The following is a 27,983-nucleotide window of genomic DNA, read 5'->3' on the forward strand; positions in this document are numbered from 1 at the left end:
TCGATCAACAATGGGTGGGGAGGGGTAGAGGTCTGGTGTCGGGAGCTCGGAATGGATGCTGTTGTACCACCGTGGGTGTAGCGGGGTTAGGTGGTGTAGGCGCACGAGCATTGCAGTGGAACGTAAATAAAAAAAAACGGTGGATCCAAAAAACCAACAACGGCGACTCAACCAAAATAAAAACAAAACCAAAGAAAAAACACCCTCTCAAACGGTGGGCGAAAACAAACAATAACAAGTGGGAAGAAAGAAATCAAATACCAAACATATGAAATAACAAAAACAAAAAAAAGAACCCGCTAACAAACGCTCGTCGCATGACCTCACAGTTCATTAGCACAGTTCAGTCTCATCTGCTCTGTCCTTCTTTTTTTTCAGCGGTTCACCCACTCGCACGTACTCACAAAACTCACGGTTTTGTGCAAAGAGGAACCGCTTTTTCACACACACACACACACACACACGGACGGGCGCGACCCCTCCCCGTCGGCCATAGGTCACTTCGATTCGATCATCCTCGTTGCGCATGTAGTAGGTGGACGAATTCGCGAGTCACGCCGAGCCCGGGGGCGGTGGACCCCCGGGGGGTTGGATGGGAGGGGGGTTGGTGGTGGTGCTGTGGGGTCCCAAAGATCATCGCCATCGATCACGACCGCGAATATGGCGGACGCCGCGCGCGCTTTGATAACCTTTTGTTTGTTTGCTTTTTCGCTCCATTTCACGAGCGCGCTCGGTTCGCCCAATGTTCGGCCTTCGTTCGGCCATTTGTAACCGGGAAGGGGTGGTGAAAAGGGGAGGGGGGAGGGGGGGGGAGATTGAGGTGAAACCTTTTGACCCAAACACCCTGTCCCCCTGCTGCCCTCCGCGAGGGGGTGCCGGGGACATGATAGACAACGTGTGGTCTTGCCGATCTCGAGTCTTCTCTCTCTCCCTCTCTCCCCGGCCTTCACCTCACCCCCCTTTCCACCGTCAAACGACGGCGGATTTCGTGGACTACGTGAGATTTTGGCTTTGGATTGAGCTGTCCCCAGCGGAATGAAACGAGACGGGCTGGTATGAAGAAAGGAAGAGGCTGCGTAACGATGTGCTAATACCCTGCGAAATTGCTAATATTCTTTTCCTTTTCCCCTGTGGCTCGCGATGCGTGTGTGTGTGTTTGGTTATCTCGTCGCGCGGAATGTGACTTGTGCATGTATATTTATTCACCGTACCGTTGTGTGCAATGCTTTCCAAGTTTCACATTTTCGATCCGGGTTTCCGATCGACATCGACAAAAAACCCGCATCCGCACCCTGCCTCAGCTTTCCCCACCACATTCCCCGGACGTGAGTCAAAGTCCAGTTTAAAATGAATTGGAAAGACAGTCTCAGAGGCCTGACAGAGCCCCGCTACCGGATGAATCTTCGCAGCAGCGAAATCGGTCCCTTCATTAGCATAGCGTCTGAAGGAGGCGGCTGCAGCTGGAGGGGAAGAGGGGGGGTCAAGTATAATTTGAACAGCGACCACCAACAGTGGATTCGGGTGTTGTTTACACTCGACAAGGACTGGGAAGGATTACAAGCAGCCAGTCCAAGTTGGCATTGATTATTTTCGCTTCCACCCTGTTTTGTGTACGGAACGGCAGCGACAAATTCAACTTCCAGCCCGTCGGTTTCGATCGGGATTATTGAATTCCATCATCATTAAAATGGGAACTAACGTACTTCGGCATCCACATCCGCCCGGAGGACGTTCCAACATTCCTCCTCCGTTGGGGTGCAAAGATCAGACAACCAAGTGCAAGTAGTGAAGTAAACGTTTACGATGGCGCTCATTACGACGATGACCGTCCTCTCCGCGATGCGCCTTATCTGGGTTTACATTCAAGCAAACGGGTTTTCTTTAAAAGCTCCTTAGGTTATCGAGCCGCTTGTTACAATCGCGTTTCATAACAGTTCCATCTTTAATAGTTTTATTTTTGACGTATGATTAGTTGAAGGTTAAGTTTGTTACTCTAATGGAAACAATCAATAAGACGAAGAGAGTCTCTGTTGATAGGAAACTAGATTTGTTTGGTTTCAGTTTTTAATAACTTTATTTTGTTGTTGTTGCTTCGACTATTTTTCATTGCACTGTGACCATTTTTATTTGATGAGTTCAGGAAATTTGTCCTGCGTTTGCCAATGAACTCATTTGTATAAACTTTATTCAATGTCAAAACTTCACTGCCGCAACTAAGGTTTTCCATGACATTGTTGATCTGTTTGCTATTTGCAATCATGGGAAGTGACCCTTGGCATATAAACGATGCCAATGTGACGGATTTCATTTTTAATTTTATTTTGTTAATAAAAAAGATGGGTTCATCTTACATTTTTTTTTCTATAAAAAATTTTTGTTTTGTTTTTAAATTTACTCGTCGATTTTTGGATCATCAATATTTTACTTTGTAAACAAATCTTTGTGTCTTATATGTGCTACCGTTATCAAATTGAGATTGGGTTACACATGTTTTGAGTGCATTCTATAACTAACTTCTTTCTATTTCAAGTTTACTAGTCCGATCAATTTTGTATACTAATGTTTCTCACCTTTCGTTTGTCTTTTCTAATTCGCAGATTAGTATGGAAAAGGCAAAGGCGTACATTAAGAACGAATTACGTGGGGGCTCCCTAGCGCAACCGGAGCCCCCGCCACCTCCGCCGTCACACCACCACCACCTCCAGCAGCAGCATCAGCAGCATCAGCATCAACAGCAGCAGCAGCAACACCACCACCACCATCAGCAACAACAGCCACCACCTCCAAACGCTGCCAGCCACCCGGCGTACCATCCCCACCAGCAGCCTCCGCCGCATCATCTGCAGCAGCATCCGTCGCACCATGGTAGCCCCGGTCCGATTCCGGTGTCCTCGGCCCAGTACTACCTGCACCATCAGCATCAGCAGCAACAGCAGCAGCAGCACCAGCACCATCATCAGCAGCAACACCTCCAGCATCAGCATCAGCATCAGCATCAGCAACAGCAGCATCACCCGTCGGCGTCTCGTTCGCCGTCGGTGGCGTCCAACCTGGAGGATGCATCCGCCAACATCTGCTACGTTTGCGGAGCGCACGGTGCACAGGACAAGTACTACCTTCGGGTGCGCCAGAACCCGGACAACCCGAACGAGCCGCACTTTCCGCTGCTGGAAACGCACACACCGCCGGCCGGCGTTCCCCACTGGACACCGGCGAAGGTGGGCGTCCGGTCGTGCTATCTCTGCTTCACGACCTTCGCCCAGCAGTGGGACTACCACGAGCGCGAGGGCAAACCCGTCTCCCAGCGGCTCTACTGGTTGAAGCGCACGGACGACAAGAGCTACATCGGAGCGGAGCTGAACAGTCAGGGCGAGTACGCGGCGCAGGTGCTGGGACTAAGTGCGGAGCATCTCGGCAGTGGTCCGGGAGGTCCGTACGGTGGCGGCGGAGGTGGTCGAATGGCGACGGAAAGTCCTCGCTCCCAGCAGCAGCAGCAGCAGCAGCAGCAACAGCAGCAGCAGCAGCATCATCAGCAACAACAGCAGGCACCACCGCCACCTCCATCGTCCAATTCCTCGTCGTCCTATGCTTTGCCGGTCGCGAGGAACGAAAGCCCTCACCGGGGAGGGCCCGGAGCGCAACGGAACGAATCACCTGGGCAGGCGAAGGGCGACGGAACGAACACCGTTCCGCCCTACCATCCGGCGAAGCGCTTCCTCGAGAATCATCTCGCGAGTCAGCAGCAACAGCAACAGCAGCAGCAGCAGCAACAGCAACAGCAGCAAACCCCTACAAATGTCGTTCAACCATCGACGGGTTCCACGACACCCCAACAGCAGAGACCGTCGAGTCGGAACGAAAAATCGACCACTCCACGGCCTGCGACGCACGAGAACCCCTCTCCGGGCGCGGAACGAACTCCCTCGTTGCGCTACGACGGCCGCCGGATGTCCTCTTTCGCGCACCACAAACTCAAGATGGTGAACTACAACAGTGCGGCCCAGCAGAGTGCAACTGCGGCCGGTAACAACAACGCGGCGGCCACACCGGCCTCCAACCACCAACAGCCGACGACGGGAGGTTCGTCGGCATCATCCTCCGCGACGCACCAGCATCATCTGCGGCTCGAGGAAGAGGGCGCTCTGGACCTGCGAAACTCGGCCACCGGTGTCGGGCTCGGACCGGGCAGCGTATCGGGTGGTGGCAGTATCGTCGGTGGTGGCAGTACCTCGTCGCTCGGTGGCCTAACGCTGGCCGAGGAGAGTATCCGCAGTGGCGGCAGCAACAGTAATGGCAGCACCGGCAGTACCGGCACCGACATCCTCGACCTGTCGATGCCGGACAAGAACTCGATGACGGAAGTGTGCTACGTGTGTGGGGACGAGCACCGGCGGGGCAGTCTGATGGAGATCGCCACCGTCAAGCCGAAGGACGCGAAGGACCAGGAGAAGCCGTACTTTCCGATCTTTGACGAAACGCACGCCAGGTACGTGGGCTACTTTATTACTCAATGGTATTTGACAGGATTTTTATTTTACTTAATCCATTTCTTTCTTCCACAGACCAGCACGTTCGCGACCGAAAGACCCGAAGGGTATGGTGCAGGCGTGCCGGGCGTGCCACCTGTATCTGCACAATCAGTGGAAATCGTTCATCGTAAGTAGCGCGAGCATTATCCAGTTCGTCGTTTGTGTTTTGAGCAATAATATACGAGCATCCTTTTCGTTGGTTCCTCGTCTCCAGAAACGCGCCTTGGCGCTATAATGATTCTTAGCCATTAGGATTACTACTTCCAACCCGTTCCAGTGCTTTAGAAGGTGGGAAATTGAATTCTGATAGAATTCTGAGACTCTATGCCAGATCCTATCAATCCGGATTTGATATCACGTTCGAGATACTGAGAATCAGACTCCAGGATTGGAGTCGCGATTGCAGAAGCTCTAGGATCCGTGCAGATCCTGATGCAGATTCTGGGATCTAATCCGTTAAGATCTAGATTTAGATTCTGTATTCAGAATCCTTGGCATGTAGATACAAAATTCGGATTTCAAAATCCGGGATATTTGGAACCCGAGTATTGAATCGCTTGGGATCTGTCATCTATCAGAACAGGGCTCTGGATTGGATTAGGAGGATCGATCTCAAGTTAGATTGGGATCAGGATCCAGCTCTACCTGGTATCACTACCTTTTAGATCAGGTTTATAAAGAGCAAAGCGAACTTACTTTTTCAATGGTACTGACATGCAGGATTTCATCAAAGTAGAATAAAAATCTAAACAACCTATAAAGCAAATTATAAACATATTTTTCAATAACCTGCAAGGTTATTTCTGACTGCCATGGCTCGTATTGTTGAAATGTTGTTGTTACACGTGTTTGACTTTCGCGAACATGGTTCGGAAAGAAAAACACCGATCGAAACCTTGTTTTGAGCGATAGCTGCTGATGCAACTCTTCACCCGTTTGTGCTGTAATCGAGTAAACAGTACCGCCGAGGTAGTTTTTTCTTTCCAAGCTTCATTCACTTTTAGTTTTTATTCGTTTGCAGAAAAGCAGAACGGAACGTCCGGAACATAAAATGCCACATCATTCGCAGTCATCCCTTAACGGGGTGGCCTGCCGTGTAGCAAAAAGTGCAAATAAATGCTGGTATAATACCAACAATGTTGGGGCGATTGCATTTTTTCTCATCAAAGTTTTGTTATTTGTTTTCGATTCAACGGGAGAGTTACCAAAAATAGGTACTTGGCGTCAAAAAAATACCGTCGGATTTTCTTGTTAAATTCGATTTCTTTTCCATTCTATAAATAATTGCGTGCATGATTCTTAATCCTACCGCACCAGAAATGGGCAATGCAAGCAGAATTTTTTCTGGTTTTGAGGTCAAATCACTAAGGTTTTCTACAATATTCGACGTTCTTCCCCGCTTTTTCGTGACGTTAGTCAAACAACTTGACGACGTCACTCACCAACGGAACCAACAAACGAAGAGTACAAATAGAAAAAGGTTTTCATTTCCTTCGCCTTCCACGCTGGGATGGGGGGTTTTCAATGGTTGGCTATTTTTATAACTTATTAGCGGCAATGGAGGAGAGAGGACTACTGGAACTTCTTAGCGAAGGTGAGATGTTGAAGGTGGCGGACGAGAGTGTTTAGTTGTTCAGCCTGGTCCTTTTTTGTTAGACTTGTCTCGATGAGTTGGCGTTGGAAGTTCAGTTCTAGTCTTGAAACGCAAGAGCCCTTGTACGGCCAAGCGTCGGAACCAGCAAGTAATGACGATTGATTACAGAAGAGACTGGAAAAAAGTGAATCATTTTTTTTTTGTTATTGCACGATACTTAAAAGACTTACGTTTGCAGTGAAGCACTTTGTAAATAAAAACCCCCCCCGACCCATTTGATTGGGAGCGTACAGCTGGAACGCAGAAGCGGGACGATAAAACCGATTCAATCCGGCTCCGGTTAGTTATCCAGCAGCATATCGGTGACTCCTAATGTTTTCCCTCTTCCTTTCGTTAGCCGCCCCGTGCGCCACCCGAAGGCCGCGAGTTAGGATGGGTTGCCAATTTTCACAACTTATCACCGCGGTGGTACGCGTTACGAGTCCATTAGCGGACTCCCGGACAGCGCACGTCCGTTCTACGAGATGATGGCGTGTCTCGTACGATTGGTGGCGGTTTGTCCGCGGCGATTGGAAAATAACACGCTTCAGAACCAGCTTCACACACGCCACCATGTGGCCCGCGTGAAGCAGCCATCAGCAGCAGCGGCTACAGCGTTTCGGCAATGTCCACCACTCCCGTTCAGGAACTGGATCGGGTTGGATACGGCTAGTTCCGCCAACTTTCTTAGGTGATTGAACGTGGCAAACAGCGACGTAGGGTTGGACGGACACGAATGTGTGAAAAGTGTTTGCAGACGAGGGAACAATTATCGCCTCTCCGGACGGGGCGTGTTAAGTAGTTAAATCCGCAATCGATAGACAACCAGAAAAAGGAAGAAAAACTAAACTATTCCATTATGTCTCCTTGTCAGTCATAGGACTTGAGCCTTCTGTTAAACGTTTGTCTTCGGAACTGCAAGTTTATTACTTACAATCTCCTGATAGCAATAATTCCCTCATCTTCTACATTCGTTTTAGAAGAGTTCCATGGATTGATTACTGTAAGTGTGATCAATCAGTATAGATTTGTCAAAGTTCATGTATTTTCCCATTTGAACCGGATTCATTCGTTCGGACTTTAATCACTGATCTTGATAACAGCGCTTGATAATGTCTAATACCACATGGTCTAATACATGGTCCGTTCCAGGAACAGTATGGGTTCGAATCTCTGGTCCAAAGTGGTTTCTTTTATGCATTGAAACATTTCTACGAAATTCGTTAAAGGACGCTACATATTGAGGGATCCTCAAACTGATATCGGTCCAAACGGGGTGAACAAAAGAGACCGACGACGACTACTATTACCACGTCCCACGTCGGATTTACTTTGGAAACTTGACAGGGCAGCCCGAACTTCTCGTGGCATTAATTTGATAGAAAGCATCGATATTGCCTATACACATCCCGCGCTGTGTCTATCGGCGCGATACATGACCTCGCACTCGACGTCGCTTGCTGCTGCTCACACGCTTCCCATGTGATCGATGCGATTGGGGGCGATACTAGTGACTCCCGCTTCTTCACCTTTTTTTTTTCCACCAGTGATTCCGCGCGAATCTCGCGCTGGTAGTGTACGTTTGCCGTGCCCATCACCGACACCCACACGAGGAGACATTAGAGCACACACGGTGCTGGTTGATAGAGTGGCGGGTCCGCGGGAGGATGTGTCCGATGAGCATGTCAGTCTCGGATGTGTGGCGTAGTAGATGCGCGTTGCGTTGGGTTGGGCTGTGTGTAGTAATGACGTTGCCTGCGCCCCCAGCGTGCAGGACATTCGCTCCAGCAAAGGCGGTCGGGGCGCCTCAGTATCTCCCGGTCGTTCGGGATGTGAACGTCTGCACGATAGTCATCGCGAAGGAGTGCGCAATACTTGGTGGCTCCTATTTCCAAAAGCTCTTTTGATCTTTCCTCGTGTTTACGATTCCTTAAGGTTCAGTGCAAATTTATACCGATCTTTTTGGACGTGAAGATTAAAGAGAAAACTTCCTAGCATTTGTGAATAAACCCCAGCTGACTATTTGCTCTTTTAAAAGTAGTTGTAATCAACGTTTTGTTGTGTGTTTATGTTTGATTGCACCTGAACTTGAACCTGGAAAAAAAGAACAAAAAACACAATTTTTCCCATATATTTTGTGGTGTTGTTGTGGTGAACAAAAGCTTATTGAAAGCACGAAGTTTTTAACCATTTAAGTAAATTAATTTTCGTGATCTACAGTTGACTATCTCCTGGGAAGCAAACATTCTTGACTCAAATATGACTTTGGTACGTAGTTTAAATTGTTATTTAATCTGCTTTTCGTGTTTACTTTTTATATCGATTAATTTTTACGCGCCACCAAAAATCAAATATGAAAGTCATCCAACAAATATGCAATAGACTTTAACTCAGTGTTACACGGCCCGTTCTATTTTAATCAACGTGGTTCATAGTTCGAATTGCATATTATTAAGTTCTTATCTCAGGTATGAAGCAATAGCGCAAAGAAACAAAAACGTTTGTTGTTGAGCGTTATCGATTCGTACGTGCAACGCAACTCATTACCTTATCATAGCAGTGAAAATAAAAGTATTGAAAAGGGAAACAAACTCCTACCCGCCCAAACAACCCCCTCACTTACTTGATAATGACACACCTCATCCTCCGGTCGCGACAAATTTATCAAAGAACGACCGTGTTCCGATGGTGGCCACCGCCACCTCGGACGGGGCACGTCCCGGGCTCTTTATCAGTTCGGGCCGTTTTGGATTTCTGACAAGAAAACCTTCACGTCATCCTCGAACAACAACCCGGTTATTGTACTTCCCTCGTGGAGACCGGCGTGGAAGGGATGGGAAGAGGAACCGGACGGTGCCGGCGGGAGACGTTGCGCCGACCGACATCTAAACGCGCTGCTCTCCATCCTACGATACCGCCATGACACACACCGAACCGGTCGGAACCGGTTTGTCGAACCGGTGCATGGAAACCGAACCGCGCCGCGCGGAACACGGAACTAGCTCCGTCGGACGTCAGCATCGATGGCGGGTTGTTGCTGCTGCTGGTGCTTCTGTCGGTGGAAGCCGGTTTTGTCATCGATCAAAGCGGAACGGCGGCGGAATGGCGGTTGATTGGGTTGGGCCGAGGGTGCGGTGTACCATCAAAGCCTACTTTGATGGGTAGGAGTAGTGGGTGCGCTATCGATCGATTTACTTACACAACCGGCCGGCCTCTCTCAGGACCCGGTTTGGCCGGTTAGTGTGCGCCAGTCATTTGAATTTGATGACCTTCTACGCTCATCGCCCTCGTGAAAAAACCACAGGCGCTAAACATTTCGGGTTCCGTTTATTTATTTATTTGTAAATTATGCCGAAAATCGGTTTGATACCCAAAGAAGTATAACATTTATTGGAGCTAAAAACTAAGAGGATCTGCTTGCTGCCCGACGAATGGAGTTTATTTCGTACTTGTAATTTATTTTATATGTAAATTTAATAATTATTTTACTTTGCACTTTTCACTTCCATGACAGAAACTTTCTTTTCGCTAACCTTTTGGTTTCGTTGTTACGATTTACCTTATCATATTTATGTAACAAGTGACTCGTTTATTTTTATGAAAATTTTACTAAAATACGAAGCAATTTATCATACGAAAAATGAAATGTGATTGATTTCAAAGTTCCAAACTAATAATTTATGATTCTCGAGTCTTGCTTTGCTGCGACTTTCCCAACCGGAAGTGCAGACTGATTGGGTTGTATATTTGCCTGTTGCTCGCTGATAAGCTTCAAGTGACTTTTTTTTTCTTCTACAAACTGTGAATTTCTTCTCGATGGAAAAAAGCAACCCAACACTGATCCAAATATGGCTGGCTGGAACTCTCCGGTTAGGACTATCGTTCCCCTTCAATACTGAACGTGGCACGCTTTATGGATCGGGCTGGATTTTCGACCTTCACGGTCCGCTTTCGTGCCCGTGGCAGCCATTTTAGCTCGTGATGTTTTGGGTTTAAGAGTGCACACACACATACACACACTCACATATGGATCCTGATTCACGCCAGCTCCAGCGCTACATCGGAGTGTAATAACCTACGGAAAGGGTCCGGTTTTTGTTTTGCTCGTGTAAAAACATCAATTTCAACTAAATATCAACACATCCATCGGAGTGTGGTGCCCGCTGTTGCTCTGCTGCCCGTCGCTGGCCTCGTGACTTTTTACGCTGCAAAAACCTAGTGATCAGACGCTCTCTCGGGCGATGTTTTGCATTTCCCAGGGAAGCATGCTTATCTCCGGTGGACGTTCGGTTTTTCCTTTTTTGCGCCCCAACCACGCCACATGGCGGCGTTATTGATAGTATCGGTAGCACATTCGACTGTTGAACAACTCCCGAAACTCCTGCTGGGAGTGGCAAAGGTCGATTTGTTGGTTCCCCCATGGGTGTGTGTGTTGGCCTCTCAGAACTTTCCGATAGGGGATGATCTTCACCATCATCAGTATCATCAATCGCCCAATGACACGTCCCCGAGCGCGGGAGCAATGCTGGCGACCCACTTGACGTGTACCGTTTTCCACCATCCACAACACCGCATGATCCCCGGGGTCACGCGGGGCTAAGGTTTTGTTTAGGCGGGGAGCGTCTCGCTTCAACAGAGGGAAAGGTTATCACGCGAGGGCAACCCCCGGAGATGTGCTGATACACTCCGTCCGCTTATGGCAGGGCGCGCCGGTTCAATAAATCTTTTTTTAACGCCCCGACCGTTAATCAGATGCGACTTTTCGTGAACAGTTGTTTTTATATTATATTGTACGCCTCAGCGTAAGCAACGCGCGTCTTGACGATGATTGCATTCTTCTTCGCTTCGTCGACACGCCGCAATTAGTATTCGTCAGAGTCACTCGAGAATTTTTAGCTGTCTACTTTTTTTTTCTTTTTAATTTTTAAGCCAATGATCGTGCAATTATCGTTCTTTTAAGGTTTCGATTGCTAAGCATGTTTCGCTATCTTTCTTCGGGGTAGCTGTTTGCACCTGACACCCTTTTAAGGTTGGCCACACAACAGCAGCTGCTGTTTCGGTTGGATTCACCCTTCAATTCTCGATGATCTGGCACAAACGCAAGTTTCAATAATTGCTCCAACCCGACGGGGGGTGAGGAGGGGGCAAGCATACATTAAAAATATTGATCGAAGACACAGCAGCATTATATGCGACACTAGCCAAATGACTCGCTAGCAAAAACCTGAAAACGGTAAATTAATAGCCGCGTGTCCTGAACCGCGCGCCTTTATAGCAGGTGCTGGTGACAAACTGCAAAACAAACAGCGCTGTCAATTGTGTGAAACAGGAGCAAAAAAAACCTCTTGAAAACTCATTTTCCAACGGGCGTTGCTTTTTTTTTTACAAACTCCAAGTCGAACATGACACGCGCTTGTTCTTCAGCGCCGTTTGGCTGCGTCTTGCAAAAAAGAAGGAAGGAAGGTTATAACATCGAAATTGGGCACCGCGAAACACGTTGGCTTTTGCGGACGCGCCACATTTTTCGTGCCGCCTTCCATTTTGTTGTAGAGAACCAAGTTTGTTGTAGTTTTGTCTGTTCGGTTTGTTGGTTTGGCCGAAATTGTGGCAGGCTTTTGATCCTCAACGTTTGGTTTATACGCCTTCCGGTGTATTGAACTCTTCTTTTTATTAAATATTGAGCTGAACAAACACATCAATGTTTTAGTAAAGGAATAGTAAAGGGTGGTTACTATAAATGGAGATGGTGTTTCGTTCAGTAAAAACAAGTTTTACAAGTTTTAAAGCTTCAGCTTTATTTGTGGAAATCCCATCCTAGATTATCAGTTTTCCAAAATTGAGCTTTCAATGTTTCAATCCGCAATTGAGAACTATAAATGGGCACGTCGGAAGGTATAGGATGCTGTAAAATTTACTGTAATACCTCTGACGCGCAAAAGGTCGATGAAGGTATCTGTTTCCCACGCTAGTTTGCTAGAAAAATCGATTCACTACTATTTTTAACTGACACTCTTACTAGGGGGTGTTTCTTTTTCACAAATTATATTTCCGCATTGCCTTGAAGCAACATGTTACGTTCAATGTAGAGCACAAGGTTCTTACATCGACTAACACCATTCATGACTCAAATTGTCAACAACGTTCGGGTGACGTTGGGGCAAACATTTTCCACGTAACCGGTTATTTTTGTTGTTCCTCTGTGAGCACCCAAGACAACGCAAGAGACCGAGAGGAGCGTCCAATCGACAGTTGTCGGTTTCTTTTGCATCATTGATCAGCGTTAATGATCAACAGCATCGAGCATCGAGCGATCGCACAATTATGATGCCGGCAGGCAGAGACCGTCTTCTCCCTTAAGCCACATCCCGTTTCACACCACGGAAGGAAGTGCTTGGGGAGAAGATAAATGATTCAAGCAAATAAAAAAAAACAGGCGAAGGTTGCGCCTCCAAAACCGGTTACCGGCGGTTTCCCGGGGCCATTGGGGGTGAATTTTTGCCTTTTGCTTTCTTGAGCTTAGTTTATTTTTCTGCATTTTTTCGACCGTTGGCTGGTGCGGTGCATCTTCGTAACCTGCGGTGAAGTAACGCACATAAGACAGCGACGTCAAAACGCCCGTGCGAAACACAACCAGCTACCCTTCCTCCACTGCTTTGTGTTGCCGGTAATGACGTTGATGATGATGATGATGAGTCCCACTGTGTTCTTACCAGGTTAAAGCAGCACCAATGTCATTAACGCAGTCAGCACCGCGTGCCGTTTTTTTAGGTGAGGAAAAAATTAAATAAATATGCAAACATACACCATCCGTTACTTTTGGGTTTGTTCCGCTCAAAATGGAGGAAACATTTTGGAACTTGTGTGTGTGTTTTTGTCATTGTGTGGCTGTAGGCGGAAGTTTGGCAAACAAGGGAACTCTTTTTTTCCATTGTTAATTTGCACGTTTGCGTCCTTTTCTGGTTCGCTACCATCGAGCTCAACGTGCGAAGGGAAAGATCGGGGGGCTTCACTGTGGGGCAGATCGCGGACATTTGGCATGAAAATTTACTGGATTTTGAATTTGAATTTTACTGAATCAATTCGCTTCAGGCTGCTCACTATGAGGTATCCAAGTATTTGCTCAGGACGTTCCAGAATGTTGCATGTTTTAATGTTCAAACTTCAGGGTTTGAAACTTCTATGAAAATGTCTTTAAGTTGTTCAAATATTTTAGTAGATTCATTATTTTTAAGTTTTGAACGGGTTATCACTATTTTTGAATTATGACAAAAGTATAAAAGCTACCCTCTCTTTTCTATAATGGTTTGAAATGATGTTGTCCCAGCAAAATTTTTTGATAACTTGTTTCTTTTTTATGTTGCTGTGTGTGAGGTTATTTTTCATACTAGTAAAAGAGATTATGAAATGCAAATATAATGCAGCTTGCTTTTATAAGTAACGCGTGCCAATTCTTGATTAACACGACAAGGACCACCGAAGAAACCACTGTGCACTGGGAGACGCCGACGGTTAATCTTGTTGAACTTGCGCATCGTTTAACAATTGCCACCCAGGGGGTTGGCTTGTGTGCGTATGTGTGTGTATGTATGTCTACTGTAAACGGAGTTGTGTTCGTTTGTTTGTTGGGGGTTCCGTTTCAGATTGCGCACCTCCGCGACCAGCATACCCTCCCTCTGTGTTCCATCATTTTAAAAGGCGCCCTGTTACTTCGCCACTGGCGGACTGCGGAATCTGCCGTCGGGACGTCGAGCCGTTCACGCCAAACGTTCCGCAATCTTTGTCCGGGCGTGCTCCATGTTTCCCCTGCGCCTTCGGTTGCTCTCTTTGCCAACCTTCGTCACCTACCGAAGGGCCGCAAACAGCAACCCCACGGTCGTCAGATAACGACGGTTATGAGACTCGACCCTCTATCTTTCGCGGTTCCACCAACAACACCGATGGCGGCGATGTTTGTTTAGCCTATTGTGTTTGTTGTTGTTTTTTTCTGCTACTTTCTCTGTTCTGTTGACGCTGCAGCATTTGGTAGATGATGTGTTTTTTTTCCTACCTTTTAGTGTGTATGTGTGTTTGTTGGTATGTTTGCACAGTCGGCAGTTGTACGCGGCGAACATTTTTATTTACTTAAAGTTTCTTCTCTACCAGCCAGTTTTCTTACGCCCATGTTATTTTTCATTGTCATATGTTGCGCCATGCTTAGTGTTCTTTGCACAAGAAACAGCCGCCCGAGCCGCGATTCGCAAACCGGGAGTGGCAAGAAATAACTTTTCCGCTGTTTTAGTTTTTTGTAACACCTGTGGTTTTTTTTTTCGTTCTTATTTGTGCCTTTTCGTTATAAACGGAACGGTCAATGCCACGCCGAAATTGCCTGTTCGGTTATTTTAAGGTGTCCTTTTTTACTTCAGTTTTTGTTTCTGCTGCTTGCGTTACTCATGTCTTTTTAATTTAGGCCCCAAAACTTTGGGGTCACGAACGGGATCAGAGCAGTGCCTTCTTAAATTATTTTAAGGAAGCTTTGTCAAATCTCTTACTATGTGTTTTACCCAATTTAGGTTATATCTTTTCAAAAATAATTGTTTATCTGAAGCATAAAGCTTATTGTATTCTGATTGTATCGTTTTTTCATCACTTTTGCATTTTTTTTATCAAACAATTTCCCTCTATTTGAAGTTAATCATAAATAATGATTTAAAGTTTTTACTATACTTCCCTGGCCTTCATAATCCGTCAAGCTACGTCTTTTTTCTCATTGTTACTGCTTTTCTTTCCATTCTCTTTTCGTGGATGAGTATTCAAATTTACACCACCCCGAGAGGTGTGTTTCGTGGAGAGGATTGATGTGTTATTTATTTATGGTTATTTAAACGGTTTCGGTTGCTGCCAAAACGAAGCGCGGCGAAAAACGTTTTGCCCAAGAAACAATCAACTTTTGTCGCTGCGCCGACGAATGTGCGCTGTCGTCGCTGTCGGGTTCGGTGTGTTTATTTTTAGGCATGCGAAAAAATAAAATATTATAACGCTTGCGGACACTCTCTGGTGGGCGGGCGGGCGGGTGGGGGAAAATGTCTCTTAAAATATCGCAACACAATTACTACCGGCTTAGTAACGCCTGACCTCCTCCGGTGAGTAAGCAATTTTTCGAAGGGTGAAAAACTGGCCGAACTTATTATCGTACCCGAATCCGATAAAGGATTTAGCGCGATACGATACTTTTTTTTTATGTGGTTGCGCTCGAAACCGGAGTTGACGATGGTTTTGCAACGATCGCTGAAGTTATCTGAGCTGGTTTTATCGGAAAAGATAAGAAGGCAGCTTTTGAGTATTAGTTGCGTTTGGGCAATACGAGGTACTTGGAGTGGGTACATTTATCGGTTGAGCTGTATAAAAATAAAAATTGATTTTATTTTGGGAAATTGATTGAGTAAAATTGATTTTATGTTACAGGTCTTACTAATTTTTACTAGTAGAATTTCGTAGACAATATACAATTGGTTTTAGGTAATACAAGAAGTATGTTAAATTGAATCAAATTCAATCCAATTAGAGCGAAACATTAGGGCCTATTACGAGACTCGAACGTTCGAGAATTTCCGACTCGAACGGCACATTTGCATTATGCCTCATCTTCGAGTTTCCGTTCGGCTCCCGTTCGAGAACTTTTTTGTCGATCAAAGTAATCTGTCGAACAATTTGGGAAAAATTGCATTACAGTTCTCGAACGGGATCTCGAATACGACAAATTTGTATCCGTAGTGGTCTAGTGCTACGGAAAGTGCCAAAAAGTTCAATCGAAAAGACCTCACGGGAGTTCCAATAGTAAATTACGATACATAAGATACACTTGAAGTAAAATATGGCGTTTTCATAATGCGGAGGTATCTTTTCGCTTTAACTTGGAGAAAAAACACACACCGAACTATTCACAAATTTTTCATTGTTTACAAAATGCAACAGTCGATTCACACCACTTTGACAGTTGCGCTTGGAAAAAAATCGATGAAACTTTCATCGACTCGAACAAGTGACCGTAATGCAATTTTCTCTAACGTTCGAGTCGGCGGTTTCCGTGTGATGAGAGAGTTATTCGAGTCTCGTAATAGGCCCTATTATTTTATTTGTATTGTGTTTATAGTCGTTCACTTGTCTAGCTTCTATGAGAAGTTATGTTATGCAAGTGAAAATTAGTTCCTACATCTTTTTCTTCGCCGAAGTGTGAAGAACTCATTTACTACTGACAGCATGGACGGACGAAGAATTCCCCGCCGACTTCAACAATCTAAACTCCGCTCCTCTTGTGTGTTTCTTGCCGCCACAGCATTCCTAAAGAATTTCCCTCCCTTTAGTGCTCTCGGGAAGTGCCTCTGCAATGTCGCACAGAAACTGGGTCTGACCTCGTTTTATCTTATCTCTTTCCCCTACAATTCAACCGATGGCGGGTGCGTTCGTTTGCGTGTGCGTTCGTCTCCTCTACCGCTCGGGGCTGCATTCGATGATGGGCGGTTGGTTGGGTGGTGGAAAATGGGCCGTCCTCTGGGGGGTGGTTTTACCTTTTACATCAAATTGGCAGGCCTGCCCTCGGTGTGTTTTTATCAGCAGTGACGTTCAATACACTCCGTGTTGGGGTTTGTTTGCATGTTTTTGTTTTGCTAACAAGTTTAGCTTTAAATACATTTGCAGTGTGGTTTTTGATACTTCTTTCATTTTTGCTGAAGAGTTTTGAAAATAAAACATATAAAAAGTGACAGTGACAAGTTTAATTTTAAATAATTTTGCACTGTGATCTTCAATATTGTGTTCGTTGCTTCAGAGTAGGAAATTATAAACGTGATTTAATATAAAAATTTTGTAGAAAAATTAGATGGATCTAACCCTGGCACTATTACAACCCTAAATTATGCTAGCACACACTACCATAATAGTTGCTCATTTTTGTCTCGGCCCTGTTTCCGTACATACTATAGTTTTATATCTTCATTACACCATCGGTAAAAACACTTATTTAAGCGAAAGAGGCAGACCTAACCCCGCATCACGTGTAGGACATTGTCATCCCCCGGCATGCCGCTATTTGGGTGAGAAAAGGATTCTTTACCAGTTGGGCTCCCCGCCCGAACTTTGCTATTACGCCCCGAGGCGCACGATGTGGACGAATGGAGGCAGTTAATAGTCCGGAGATGGAATGTAACTAGGTGTTCGTCTCGGTACAAGGTGTGCTCCAACGACCACTTTCCATCTTCCTGAACTTTCGTTCCGCTGCCTTCGGTGCGAACCGGTACAGAGATCGTGTATCGCACAGGAAAGGAACCGCAAAACCCCTGTGTTTTGGTCTTGATGCTGTCACACGCGTCTTGCCCCCCGCGGTAACCACAATTTCCCTGCATTCCCTCCCATCTTTGGGTAGTCGGCCCCGTATCAAGTAAAGTAAGCGCCAAGGCCTTGTATTCTGCAACGGCATTTCTCCGTTGCCGCATCCCATTACGCACTGTGGGACACGGTGCCACATGTTGAGGGCCATTATAAAAAGGGTTTAATATTTTAAACTTTTAGAAATTATTTTACAAATGGAAATATATTAAATTCAGATTAATTACATGATTTAATTGACAATTGTCTACTTGGGGTTTAATTAAAAAATATGTTTTTTCATTATGTTATGTATGTGACATAACATTTTTGAACTTTAAATTTCTTCCTTCCTTCTTAATTTTTCAATCATTTTATGAAGAAAAACTAATTATGCTACTCTGTAAAAAAAACTCGTTAGTTTTTTTGTAGAAAACATACTCCGCCCCATCGTAAAATGTGTTTCGAACATAAATCTTCTTCAAACTTTTCTACATTGAAAAGGCTACATTGCGTCGGATGCGAAATTCTATAAGCCCTTATCTGTCTTTTATCGTGGCTCGGTACCGAGTTTGGCATAAATTGCAGCAACCGCAATCTTTACCGTTCACCCTGCAGCAGCCAACCCTGGCGCACCCGCTTGTTCTTTCCCCCTCCCCAGGGTGTTGGGCGGGCGGAGATCCTCGCTTTGCTTTGGTGCTCGTTTGAGCCGGTTTGAAGTGGAACCAATTTAAATGAATCCGGACTGTATCTTCACGGCTGCCACGACCCCGCCGGTTCCACAACCCACCCAGCAGACCCTTCCTCTGCAGCTCGCATCGTACACACGCGGCTCTTTCCCATTTTAGTAGCTATCACTTGGTGGTAGGAGGTTAGGGTGGGGACGGTGGGACTATCGGGGTTGGCGGGTGAGTTTTATGGTCGCGCCGTGCTGATGCGGCGGGGAGGGCAAAATTCACGCAAAAAAAACCCGTTCGTTCTGAGCGCGCGTTAAAGTGTTCCACTGCTTGGTGAGCTAGAGTGAGAAACAAGAAATGAGACAGACGGAGATGGAGCATGATGGGGAAGCTTTTCGCGGTGTGTACGGTTTGGTAGGGGGGGGGGGGGGGGGGGGAATGGGAGGAAGGTAAACTGGTAACAATTCCCCATCGTCAACGTTCGCCTCCCTGCCCCAGGGGTCGTCTTTCTGCAGTGATGATGCCACCCCTCGGTCCGCTCCGAATCTCCCGTACACCCGCTTCCCATTGTCCAAAACTACGTGTCATTAGACAAGCAGCAGCCGCAGCAGCAGCAGAAGGGTGGGTGTGTGTGTGTGCGGTGGGGCGACGCGATATGGCGGGGTGGGGAAGGGAAAGGCGACAGTCAACGTTATTTTTAGCGTAACGTGTTACGTGTCCGCCTTTGCGTCTGGCGCGCTCTGTCCTCTCCGCAAATCCCCCCGCCCCACCCGCCAGTGGGTTATGCCCCCGGCAGCCTCCTGACCTTTGGTAAATTCTCCACTTGCACCCCGCGTTCATCCCCATTTGCTCGCGCACTAACAACCCGTTTGCCGTTTTGTCACCTCGTCGTGGAAATGCGAAAAAGGGGAGAGTGAGAGAGGGCGAGAGCATACGCTTGGGAAAACAGTTTGGGGGCTGGGGAGAGAGAGAGAGGAAAGTTTAATTTGGACGGGCGCCTCCAGTGAAGGAGCGCGGCATGATGATGTGTATGCATGGATGTTTATTGTGTGCCGGAGCGAGTTCTGGTTGTTGGTTTAAAGCAGTTTTTTTTTTTGTAATTCTTGTAAACCGCGAACCCCACTTTCCCCACCCTTCGAAACCTACACGCACGCACACTCGTACACACCCTCCCTCTGAAGTGTTGACGACGCTCCATTTTGACGAACGAACCAACGAGCGTCACATCAATTCGCGGGTTGGTAAATTGGTAGGAGAAAAAAAAAATAACATAACGAACCGACTTCTCGTTTCTGCGGGTTGGCCGCGTGTTAACAGGCACAAGCAGCAGCTCCTGGTACCACCGGTCGGTCCTCCCGCCGGGCGCGCAGGAGTGGCCATGTCGGCTCGATTCAAATTTATCGAGGAAAATGGAGGAAGCCGCCCGGTCGGTGGTGGTGGGCAATAGTTCTTTTTCAACCGATTTCGCGACGTGGAATTGATTTCAACCAAAGGTAAGCGGGGGCTGTGTAGGGATGTGACCCGCAAGAAGGTAGGCATAAACATACACACATACGCAAGCGTGCCCAAAGCCCGTTGGGGGGAGGTCGCGCAGAGTTGAATTGATTAAGCGCCAAAGTTTACATTATTTATGAACGCTTCGAATGGGGTGGGGGGAGTGAGTGGAGAATGAAAACGCCCCAGAGGGGTGAGATTTCGCCGACTCGCGGGGGAGAGGAGGGTTCCGGTTGCCCGTTTTGCCGCAGATCGAGTTTCCGATTGAGACACTAAAGTTGACCACCACCAGCATGGCGATGGAGGCGATGAACGGTTGTGTGTGGGTCTTTTTGTGTTATTATTTGGATTTTCTTCACTTTCCTTGCTTGAATTCCGCCGCAGATGCGATGGCCGATTAAGAGAGCTACCGATTCCAACGTTCGGGGGGAAAGATGGAAGGATTTTCCTGCCCCGGGAGGCGGTAGACGATCCCGTTTGATTGTGATGAAAAGGTTTTTTAATTTTATTATTGCTTTAAACCGTTAGATGATCCCCTTGTGAACTGTCGAGCTGGTCACTCAGGAATTTAATTATTTTTTAATCAATTGCGAATGATTGTAATTTGATTGAATCAATATTTTTCCTTTCCTTTGCCCATAGTCCAACGGATAAAGTGAATCCACTGGTTATGTACTTTATAGAACGATGGAGAACGATTATTGTGTGAATACTAAGCCGAGTTGTTTCATTTTTGTAATCCGGTTTTTGTGGTTTTAACCCTCAATGCCTTCGAATGGTAAACTCGTGCGAGCGCGTGATTCATAAATGTAACACACGCTCGCAGTCGAATTTCTGCTACCTTTGCTACGGTCATGTGCCTGTTTTCTAAATGCCTGCCTTTCGTCTCTCACATCGATACCTCCTCATATCCGTCGTTAACCGGCGCAAAATCGAACACCATTCTATGAATGTTGCGGTCGCTGAGCAAGCTCCCAACAAAGCAACGACCACCGTACGCCGTACTGCCATAAAGCCGCTATCGGCGCGGACCTGCCTTCGCCGTGGACCGCGAACACGTTTTTGCTACACGCCAATCAACACAATTAGCAATTAATCAAAGATTTAAACCGTTCGCCACCGGCTCCGGCGCGAAACCGAATCCATCCGCCCCCCGCCATCATCGTCCGCCGGTGGGGGGTTTGCCATAAAAAGCTAGGCACGGAAGGTTTTGAAGGCAGCGAGACCCCAACGGCACTTCAAACAGACAAAGAGTCGTTGGTCTCGAAGTCCGGGTCGCGCCGGAGACGCGGAATTATTATCAGACCACGCGGCGGAATGAATGGTCGAAGTGTTGTTGGGTGGAACGCGGAGTTTAACGAGGGTGTGTAAGGCAATCAGAGGGACCTCTAGCACCAAATAGTCGAAGGTGGGACAGTCGGTGGAGGAAAGCGAACGGTTGGTTGGGAGGGGGGGAGGACTAAATCTGCGCAGTTTCACCTCTCCCGAGTCGCCCCGCGATAGTTTCGTTGTGGGTAGCCATACCAGTCGTAAAAATATCGCTCGATGGCATTGAGGGGAGTGGAAGTGGAGGGTGTCCCGGGGGTGGCAAGTTCTATAAAAATATGTGCCTCTCGAAGTCGACCGGGCCGCGGGTCGGGCGCCATCGACTGCTGACGGGTGGCGGAGTCAAATGGTGCGAACACACTCTGCAAACTCGCGGTTCCCACTTGGGTTTCGTTCCATTGTGGGTATGGTGGTCGATTTGTCGCGTGATGTCGCGTTTTTTTTATTTACTTAACCCTTTGATGACAAGGGAATGCCATAGTTTTTGTTTTGGGCTACTTGTTTCGATGTCAATGAGCAACAATAGCAATTTTTGACAAGCGTTTAATCCAGATTCTTACTGGTTTAATTTTAAATTCGAAGAAATACCAAGCAACCAGTATATAATCTTAGAGCTAGGGCAGATTTGAGATACTTGCCCTAGCTCTAAGATTATATACTGGTTGCTTGGTATTTCTTCGAATTCAAAATTAAACCAGTAAGACTCTGGATTAAACGCTTGTCAAAAATAGCAGTAGCACTTGATCTGTAAACAGCCATCTTTACAAAGCTCAAACACAAGCAGCTTCAAGAAACAGACAAAAATTATGTTCCAACAGTAATTAAAGTACTTTTTCTTATCGCTCTTTGTAATTTCTATGATTGGCCCAAACATTTATTATTTTATGTTTCTCAATCCTCAATAACGTTTTCCGTTTTAGTTTTGTTATTCTAAAACGGAATGGTAATAGGATTGGTTAGAAATTGATCAGCAATCTAATGTTGGTATCAAAAGCTTGAGAAACATTGCTTGCTGAATCAATAAAGTTATATTCTTACTGTTACCGTGCGTGTCACCGCAGTTTGTGATCGTACATTGTCAATGTAATTAACGTTTTTTTAATGAAATAATCGTTAATAAATTGTGACATTTGTTTTGCTCTCATCTTTAGAGTTTTCCTTCAGAGGTTAAGCCAAACTGGAGCGGTGGTGTGTCCGGCTGCGTCCGGACCGGGTCCGGTTTATCAATTTTGATTTGGTTTGCGCCAGCTTATCAGTGGACTCAACGTTTACTCTACTTTTTTCTGTCCTTGCGTTGACTCTTTTTTGTCGTTTTATATTTATATTTTTACTACCGTCCGCTTTATCGCCATTCCATTCGAACTCGTTCCTTTTCTCTTTTTCTCCTCTTGACGATCTCGCTAAACCCGTGACAAGCATCAACCGCAGTGAGGCGGTTTAAATTGGCAAATTCCACTAACGCCCGGGGCACAAATCCGTTTGCCTGGACTTCCCCAAAGGATGAAGAGATTGTAATGTTGTTTAGGTACGGAACGGCAAGTCACAAACAGCAAAATAACCAGTTTTCATTCTAATTACATCACGCGGTCTTAAGAGTAAAAAGTTTCCCTAACATCTTGTTTTACGCCTAGCTAAATGTTCTAGTCAATACGTCTAATTTGAGACTTGTCTATACGAAGTTCCAACCCTCTAATGATTTCACAAATTATCGACGACGCGACCTTACCAGTGAAATCATCTTCGTTTGGAATAAAACCAGTTTTCGTTCTGCTCCAAACGATCATTAACTGTAGGATTTTTCTCTATTCAATTGTAGTTTTCGTCATCTTTGGAATCCACTTTGGACCGGTTTAGTTCGGCCCTCAGTTCAGTGCTGGATCGTTATTTAATTTAGATCTTCGACGGGCAGTGTAGAACATGTTTGCCCTCGATCAATATGCTTTCGACCGAAGCGTAACCACCCATTTCCTGTTGTACTGAGCATCGAGATGGATGAATTGTCCGTACGCGCTGGTGTAACGTTTGATTAGACGTAATACTTCCTGTCTTACTTCCTTCCGGGCGAGAAATAGAAGATCTTGATGATTGCCTTCAGTCTACTCGACCACGATGATGACACGAGTTTCGTTATGCTCGTGAAAGTTGTCTTGGAGAATCAACCAGAGTGTATAATACAACAATGTAGAAATAATTGATGTCTTTCCATTACACTCTTCTATGCCTTCAACTCATCTCTTCGATACAAAGGTGATTGGATGAGTGATAATGTTATTGCTAGGGCGTGCAATAACCTAATCAAGAAGTGTCCGTCTTGCTTTGCTTTCCACAAGCGCTAGGAAAAACGTATCAACTTCGTCCAGGGCTCAAATGTAGAGTTATTAATTTATTACGTTACGTTTTGTAGTTGCATCGTTTCAGTTATGATGCGCTCGACGATGCGGGAAATTTATGACCAAGACCAGCTATTTCTTCACTTTGTATCCATTTTTATAAATTCCGAGCATATGCTTTCTCGTGCCGGCATCGATTATGGATGAGATGTGTCTGCCTAAAGGAGCTAAATTGATTACATCAACACGGCTCTCGGGCGTTATGGTATACAATCTGTGGCTAGTTGTAATTTATAAATTGAATCGTTTATTTGATTTATTCCACCTTCCCGGGTTTTACTATAAAATAGTTTTTCTGCTCAATTCATATTAATTTCTGAATGAATGTTTCTTCAATATGATAACGAATTATAAGAGTTCAATTGTCTTACTTCGTAACTCAATAATCTATACAATTTCGTCGACCTGAGCTCTATCGGTCGAAAGTTTGTTGCCGATACCTTTTTTGAGGGTTCGCAATTATTATTTTTTCTTTGCAACTTTTTGGAGGAATCTTGATTGCCAATAATTAAATTGTAAATCAAGTTTCATTATCTCGGCTGCAGCCTCGCGGGGTATGGTTTGATGACGCACGGCAAAAAAGCAGCACAGGTGGGCTTTTTCTTGGGAGGGTTGGGTTTTTCTGCCTCATTTTCATATCAGCGTGCGTCGTCGCGGTGACGCATCTTTGGAGGGCCGGAGTTCCGGCGATATTGATACGTGGAATGACAGTGACGTTGGGTGTGTCGTTCGATACCGCATTGATGCGTCGATTAGATTTTATGAAATGGAGTGTTTTTAATTAGATGCGTTCGATGCGTCAGTACGTTTGCCTTTTGTTTCAACGTGGATGTTCGATCGGTTAGAAGAATGTTGATAAAAAAAATCAGGAAATAAGAAAAGCGATGCTTCGTATGTTATCACCCATTTGTTTGCGGTACATCTTTCAAACATATCGTTGACGTTTTGGCTAATGAATTGCTTTGATTTCGTTCCGTTTCAGGCTCGCTCAACACCGGAAGCTCACCGCAAGTACCAGATCCGAAAACGCCAAAACACTCAGGAACGGTCGGCCACGTTCGTGTGCTACACGTGCGGCGCCGACACGCCGTCCTCGCAACTACGCTTAGTGTACTGCTGCCCGAACGCCGAACGGGAACCGTACTTTCCGTTCATCAAAACCCTGAAAGCGCCAACCAATGCTAGTCCAATAAGTCCACAAGGTGCGTAGCAGCCGCAAACGCGTAAGCAGCTCAGGTGAACGTTGAAATAACGTGTTTCGTTTATGCTTCACTTTGCAGGGATGGTGCAAATATGTTCCACGTGCAATAAGAAAAATGCCCACCGAGCGGAAGGGGGCATCGTGAGCAATGTGGATGAACGTTATCCGTCGCCGACGAAAATGACGTCCAGTGTGATAAATGAGGTTGTACGGTTTAAGGTAAGCATGGTCCGGACGGTCGCGCCACGCAACGCGCGTGATTTGGCACGTGGTGTTATGACGGTGACTTTTATTTACGCTTTCCTCTACTTTTAGCCTTATGAATTTGCCTCCACCCTGTCTGGGATACCGGTGCGGGACCAGAAGGGCAACCGAAGAGATTCAAGACCAAATACACCACCACCTCACTCTCAAGGGCCAGTCGAAAATGGCCACGGTCATCAGTAAGTATACGACGAAAGGGAACCGAGACGCGTGTTGCACTGTTTTGAAGGGCTTGCAAGAATATACAATGCCTTAGGATACTGTTTATAATCTGAAGAATCGATTAAATCAATCAAGGAGAAGTCAACTGGAATGTATATAATTGTATGACTCGTGCTAATCAAAAAGATAAGCAGAAGGATTGAAAGGTTAATTAAAGGCTGAAACGGAATTAATTTGAAAGGTTAATCGGCAAGAAATTTACAGCTTTGTCAGGCTATAGAACTGAATAGAAAAGACACTCTAAAATCCAGGGTGGCATTCCAACTTGAAAAGTTAGATAACGTTGCAAGATAAAAAAAATCAAACTCTGACCAACATCTTCTCGCACATCTTGTATAAGCTGGCAACTTTTTTTTATATTACGAGCGGATTCGAATCAATTAAATCCGTCACGTCCGATACCGGTAGAGATAGCATTCCAATACAAATGGCTTGATCCACTTACGTTGGTAATTCAATACACCACCATTACCTTATCACGTCGCCTTAGACCCTAAAATGCAGCTATCTGCCACCGGCTCATGCCGACATGCTAGCTATTAGATAAACGATTTGTGTGTGTTCCTTTATCGGTCAACTTCGTAGCTGGATCACGCAATTTCATCCAGTTTTGGGATCATACGTGCACGGGGTGGTCCGTAATCTTTTACCAGATCGGCTCAAGATATCCTCCCTCTTCAGGGGTTGTTATCACGTCCGTTTCGCTTCTTTAATATCAAATCACAAAATTGAAATATAGCTCAGCGCCTCTTTTATGGCTATTGTTTTTGTTGCACGGTTTCTTTCGGGTTTCTTTCCCTTTACCTTCACTCAGCTGTGCAGAAACGAACCTTGTGGGGACGTTTTTGGAAAATCCAGATCGTAAACAACGGCCATCGCGAGTGTCGGACGGTTTGCGAGTGAAGTTTGCGGTAGTATGTCAACGATTACGTCACTGGGCAAGAGGATCGCGCGCGCCGAGCGATACAATCAGCTCGCTTTTTTTCCTCTCCATTCTTTCGTGACGTGTGCGAAATTATTGCGCTAACAACCTTGAACAGCTTGCGTGTGTGTGCTAAGAAGTGACAGAAATTGGTGGCCTTTGGCAACAAGCCCCACACGAGGTAACAAATTCCACCTTCTTTATTATTATTTTCGCGCGAATAGCGAAATTAGAGTGATCGTGCTTTGTTGTGATGTGTGATAAGCTGGAGGATGGAAAGCAGATTTTCAAATTATCACCAAAACCAGTACAAACTAGGTAGGAGCTGTTTGCATGGGCTCTGTGCGCTGTTTAGATTTGGTGCGGTGGTTGGGTTGAGGAAAACAACAGGAAATCGGGATATTTTCGTGTTGGGTGTCGTGTGATAACGAGCTCGTTTGTTGCCGAGCTGATTGACTCAGATTAACGATTGATCGATTGGTTCTACCGGAAGGAATTATGGTACGACATCTGATCAGCGATAGTGTGTGAATGTTTAAGATCCTGTGCCTTCAAAATGATGATAATTGTTTGTTTGGATGAAATATGAGGTATTATGACATAGTCTTGTCATAAAATTATCGGATCTACAGAGTGCGTGACGAATTTTCACAGTAAATGTAAACAAATTGTTTCGCAATTTTTCGACACAGTATTGAGATAGACTTACCAGCTTTGAAAAGGCTTTCCTGTTTGGTATTAGAAGAAAAAAATACTAAACGCAACGATATCAAACTAAGCGGACAACCGATTAACCTCCGTCATTTTAGTTCCACGCTAGAACAAGTGTAAAGGATTTGATTCCATCGCTAAATGTATCGGAAAGATAAGTTTATAGGGGTTTTCAATGGATAGGGCGACTTAAACTTCGAAAACGACTTGTTAAACCAGCTTAGGTCACTGTCAAACACATGATTTAGTCAAATTCAATTTAGAGTGTATCTGGTTTTTAATTTTTGGATTAAGCTGACGGTGTTAATGAGTTCTTCTTCGACTTTCTTCCAGATGTTCCATTTGTAAGAATACATTTCCCAGCCAATCGATGGAGTATTTGTCCACCAGTGCCGAGCATATGAATTCGCATGCAATGCATTTTCCCTGCCTCAAAGGCAGCAACGATCAGAGCCGCGTGCTAGCCTGTCGGAATTGCGTCGACAAGCTGACCATCCAGTGGGAAACGATGGATGCTCAGCGTGTGCCACTCGAGCACCGGAAGTACGTCATCCCGTCGCCGACACCGAATTCGGCCTCAATATCGCCCGGTGGTGGTGGTGGTGGTGGTGGGAGTGGCAGCGGTAGTCTGGTGCGCACGCAGTCCAGCCTCGGCGGTACGCCTCCATCGACGCCAGCCTCATGCGCGCCAAGTACCTCCGTGTACTGTTTCATCTGCGGGTTGCACTCGGAGATGATCTTTGCCCGGTTGCTGTACGCCATCAAGGAGGTAGCTTGAAAAAAGAACCAATATTTTGCGCCAGGCACTTTGGATACTAATTTCGTTTGTTTTTTCAATTCTATTTGAAGGGTTCTCGGCCTTACTTTCCGTTCCTGTTAGAACACAAATCGCCACCCAATGCCGAGCAGCTGCGCAATGACAGTTCGGCGTTGGTATGCACATTCTGTTATCACTCGCTGCTGAACCAATGGCGGAAGTACGTATTTATGTGGCCTTTTATGCGAACCGTTTGTTGTAACACATTTTTGTCTTTACTACCTTTCAGGTATGACGCTCAGGGTAATGTTCTTCCTCCGACCGAGCGCAAGTACAACTTTCACGACTACTGTTGCCACTTGTGCGGCATCACCACGTACCGGAAGCGGGTCCGTGCGCTCCCGATTCGGGAGTATCCGTTCGTGGCCAATCGCAAGTGCGACGGCATACTGCTTGAAAATGGGGAGTACGCGGTGGTGTGTTTAGATTGCTACGAGAGTTTGAGGTAGGAGCGATT

The 27,983-nt window shown here is 45.9% G+C and overlaps 1 protein-coding gene across 1 annotated transcript in view; it reads left to right on the forward strand.

The window, feature by feature from the left end:
• LOC131284217 (uncharacterized) overlaps window positions 1-27,983 on the forward strand; it is an 83,219-nt gene that overhangs the window by 15,699 nt on the left and 39,537 nt on the right. Inside the window, exons 2-11 of the mRNA XM_058313071.1 lie at window positions 2,598-2,865; window positions 2,901-2,947; window positions 3,000-4,486; window positions 4,563-4,656; window positions 24,372-24,591; window positions 24,670-24,809; window positions 24,906-25,033; window positions 27,043-27,478; window positions 27,559-27,686; window positions 27,756-27,971. Of these exons, the coding sequence (XP_058169054.1) occupies window positions 2,604-2,865; window positions 2,901-2,947; window positions 3,000-4,486; window positions 4,563-4,656; window positions 24,372-24,591; window positions 24,670-24,809; window positions 24,906-25,033; window positions 27,043-27,478; window positions 27,559-27,686; window positions 27,756-27,971 (3,158 nt within the window). The 5' untranslated portion in view covers window positions 2,598-2,603. The remainder of the gene's footprint in view (window positions 1-2,597; window positions 2,866-2,900; window positions 2,948-2,999; window positions 4,487-4,562; window positions 4,657-24,371; window positions 24,592-24,669; window positions 24,810-24,905; window positions 25,034-27,042; window positions 27,479-27,558; window positions 27,687-27,755; window positions 27,972-27,983) is intronic.

Source organism: Anopheles ziemanni, chromosome 3 (assembly GCF_943734765.1).
Source record: "Anopheles ziemanni chromosome 3, idAnoZiCoDA_A2_x.2, whole genome shotgun sequence".
Lineage (NCBI taxonomy): Eukaryota > Metazoa > Arthropoda > Insecta > Diptera > Culicidae > Anopheles > Anopheles ziemanni.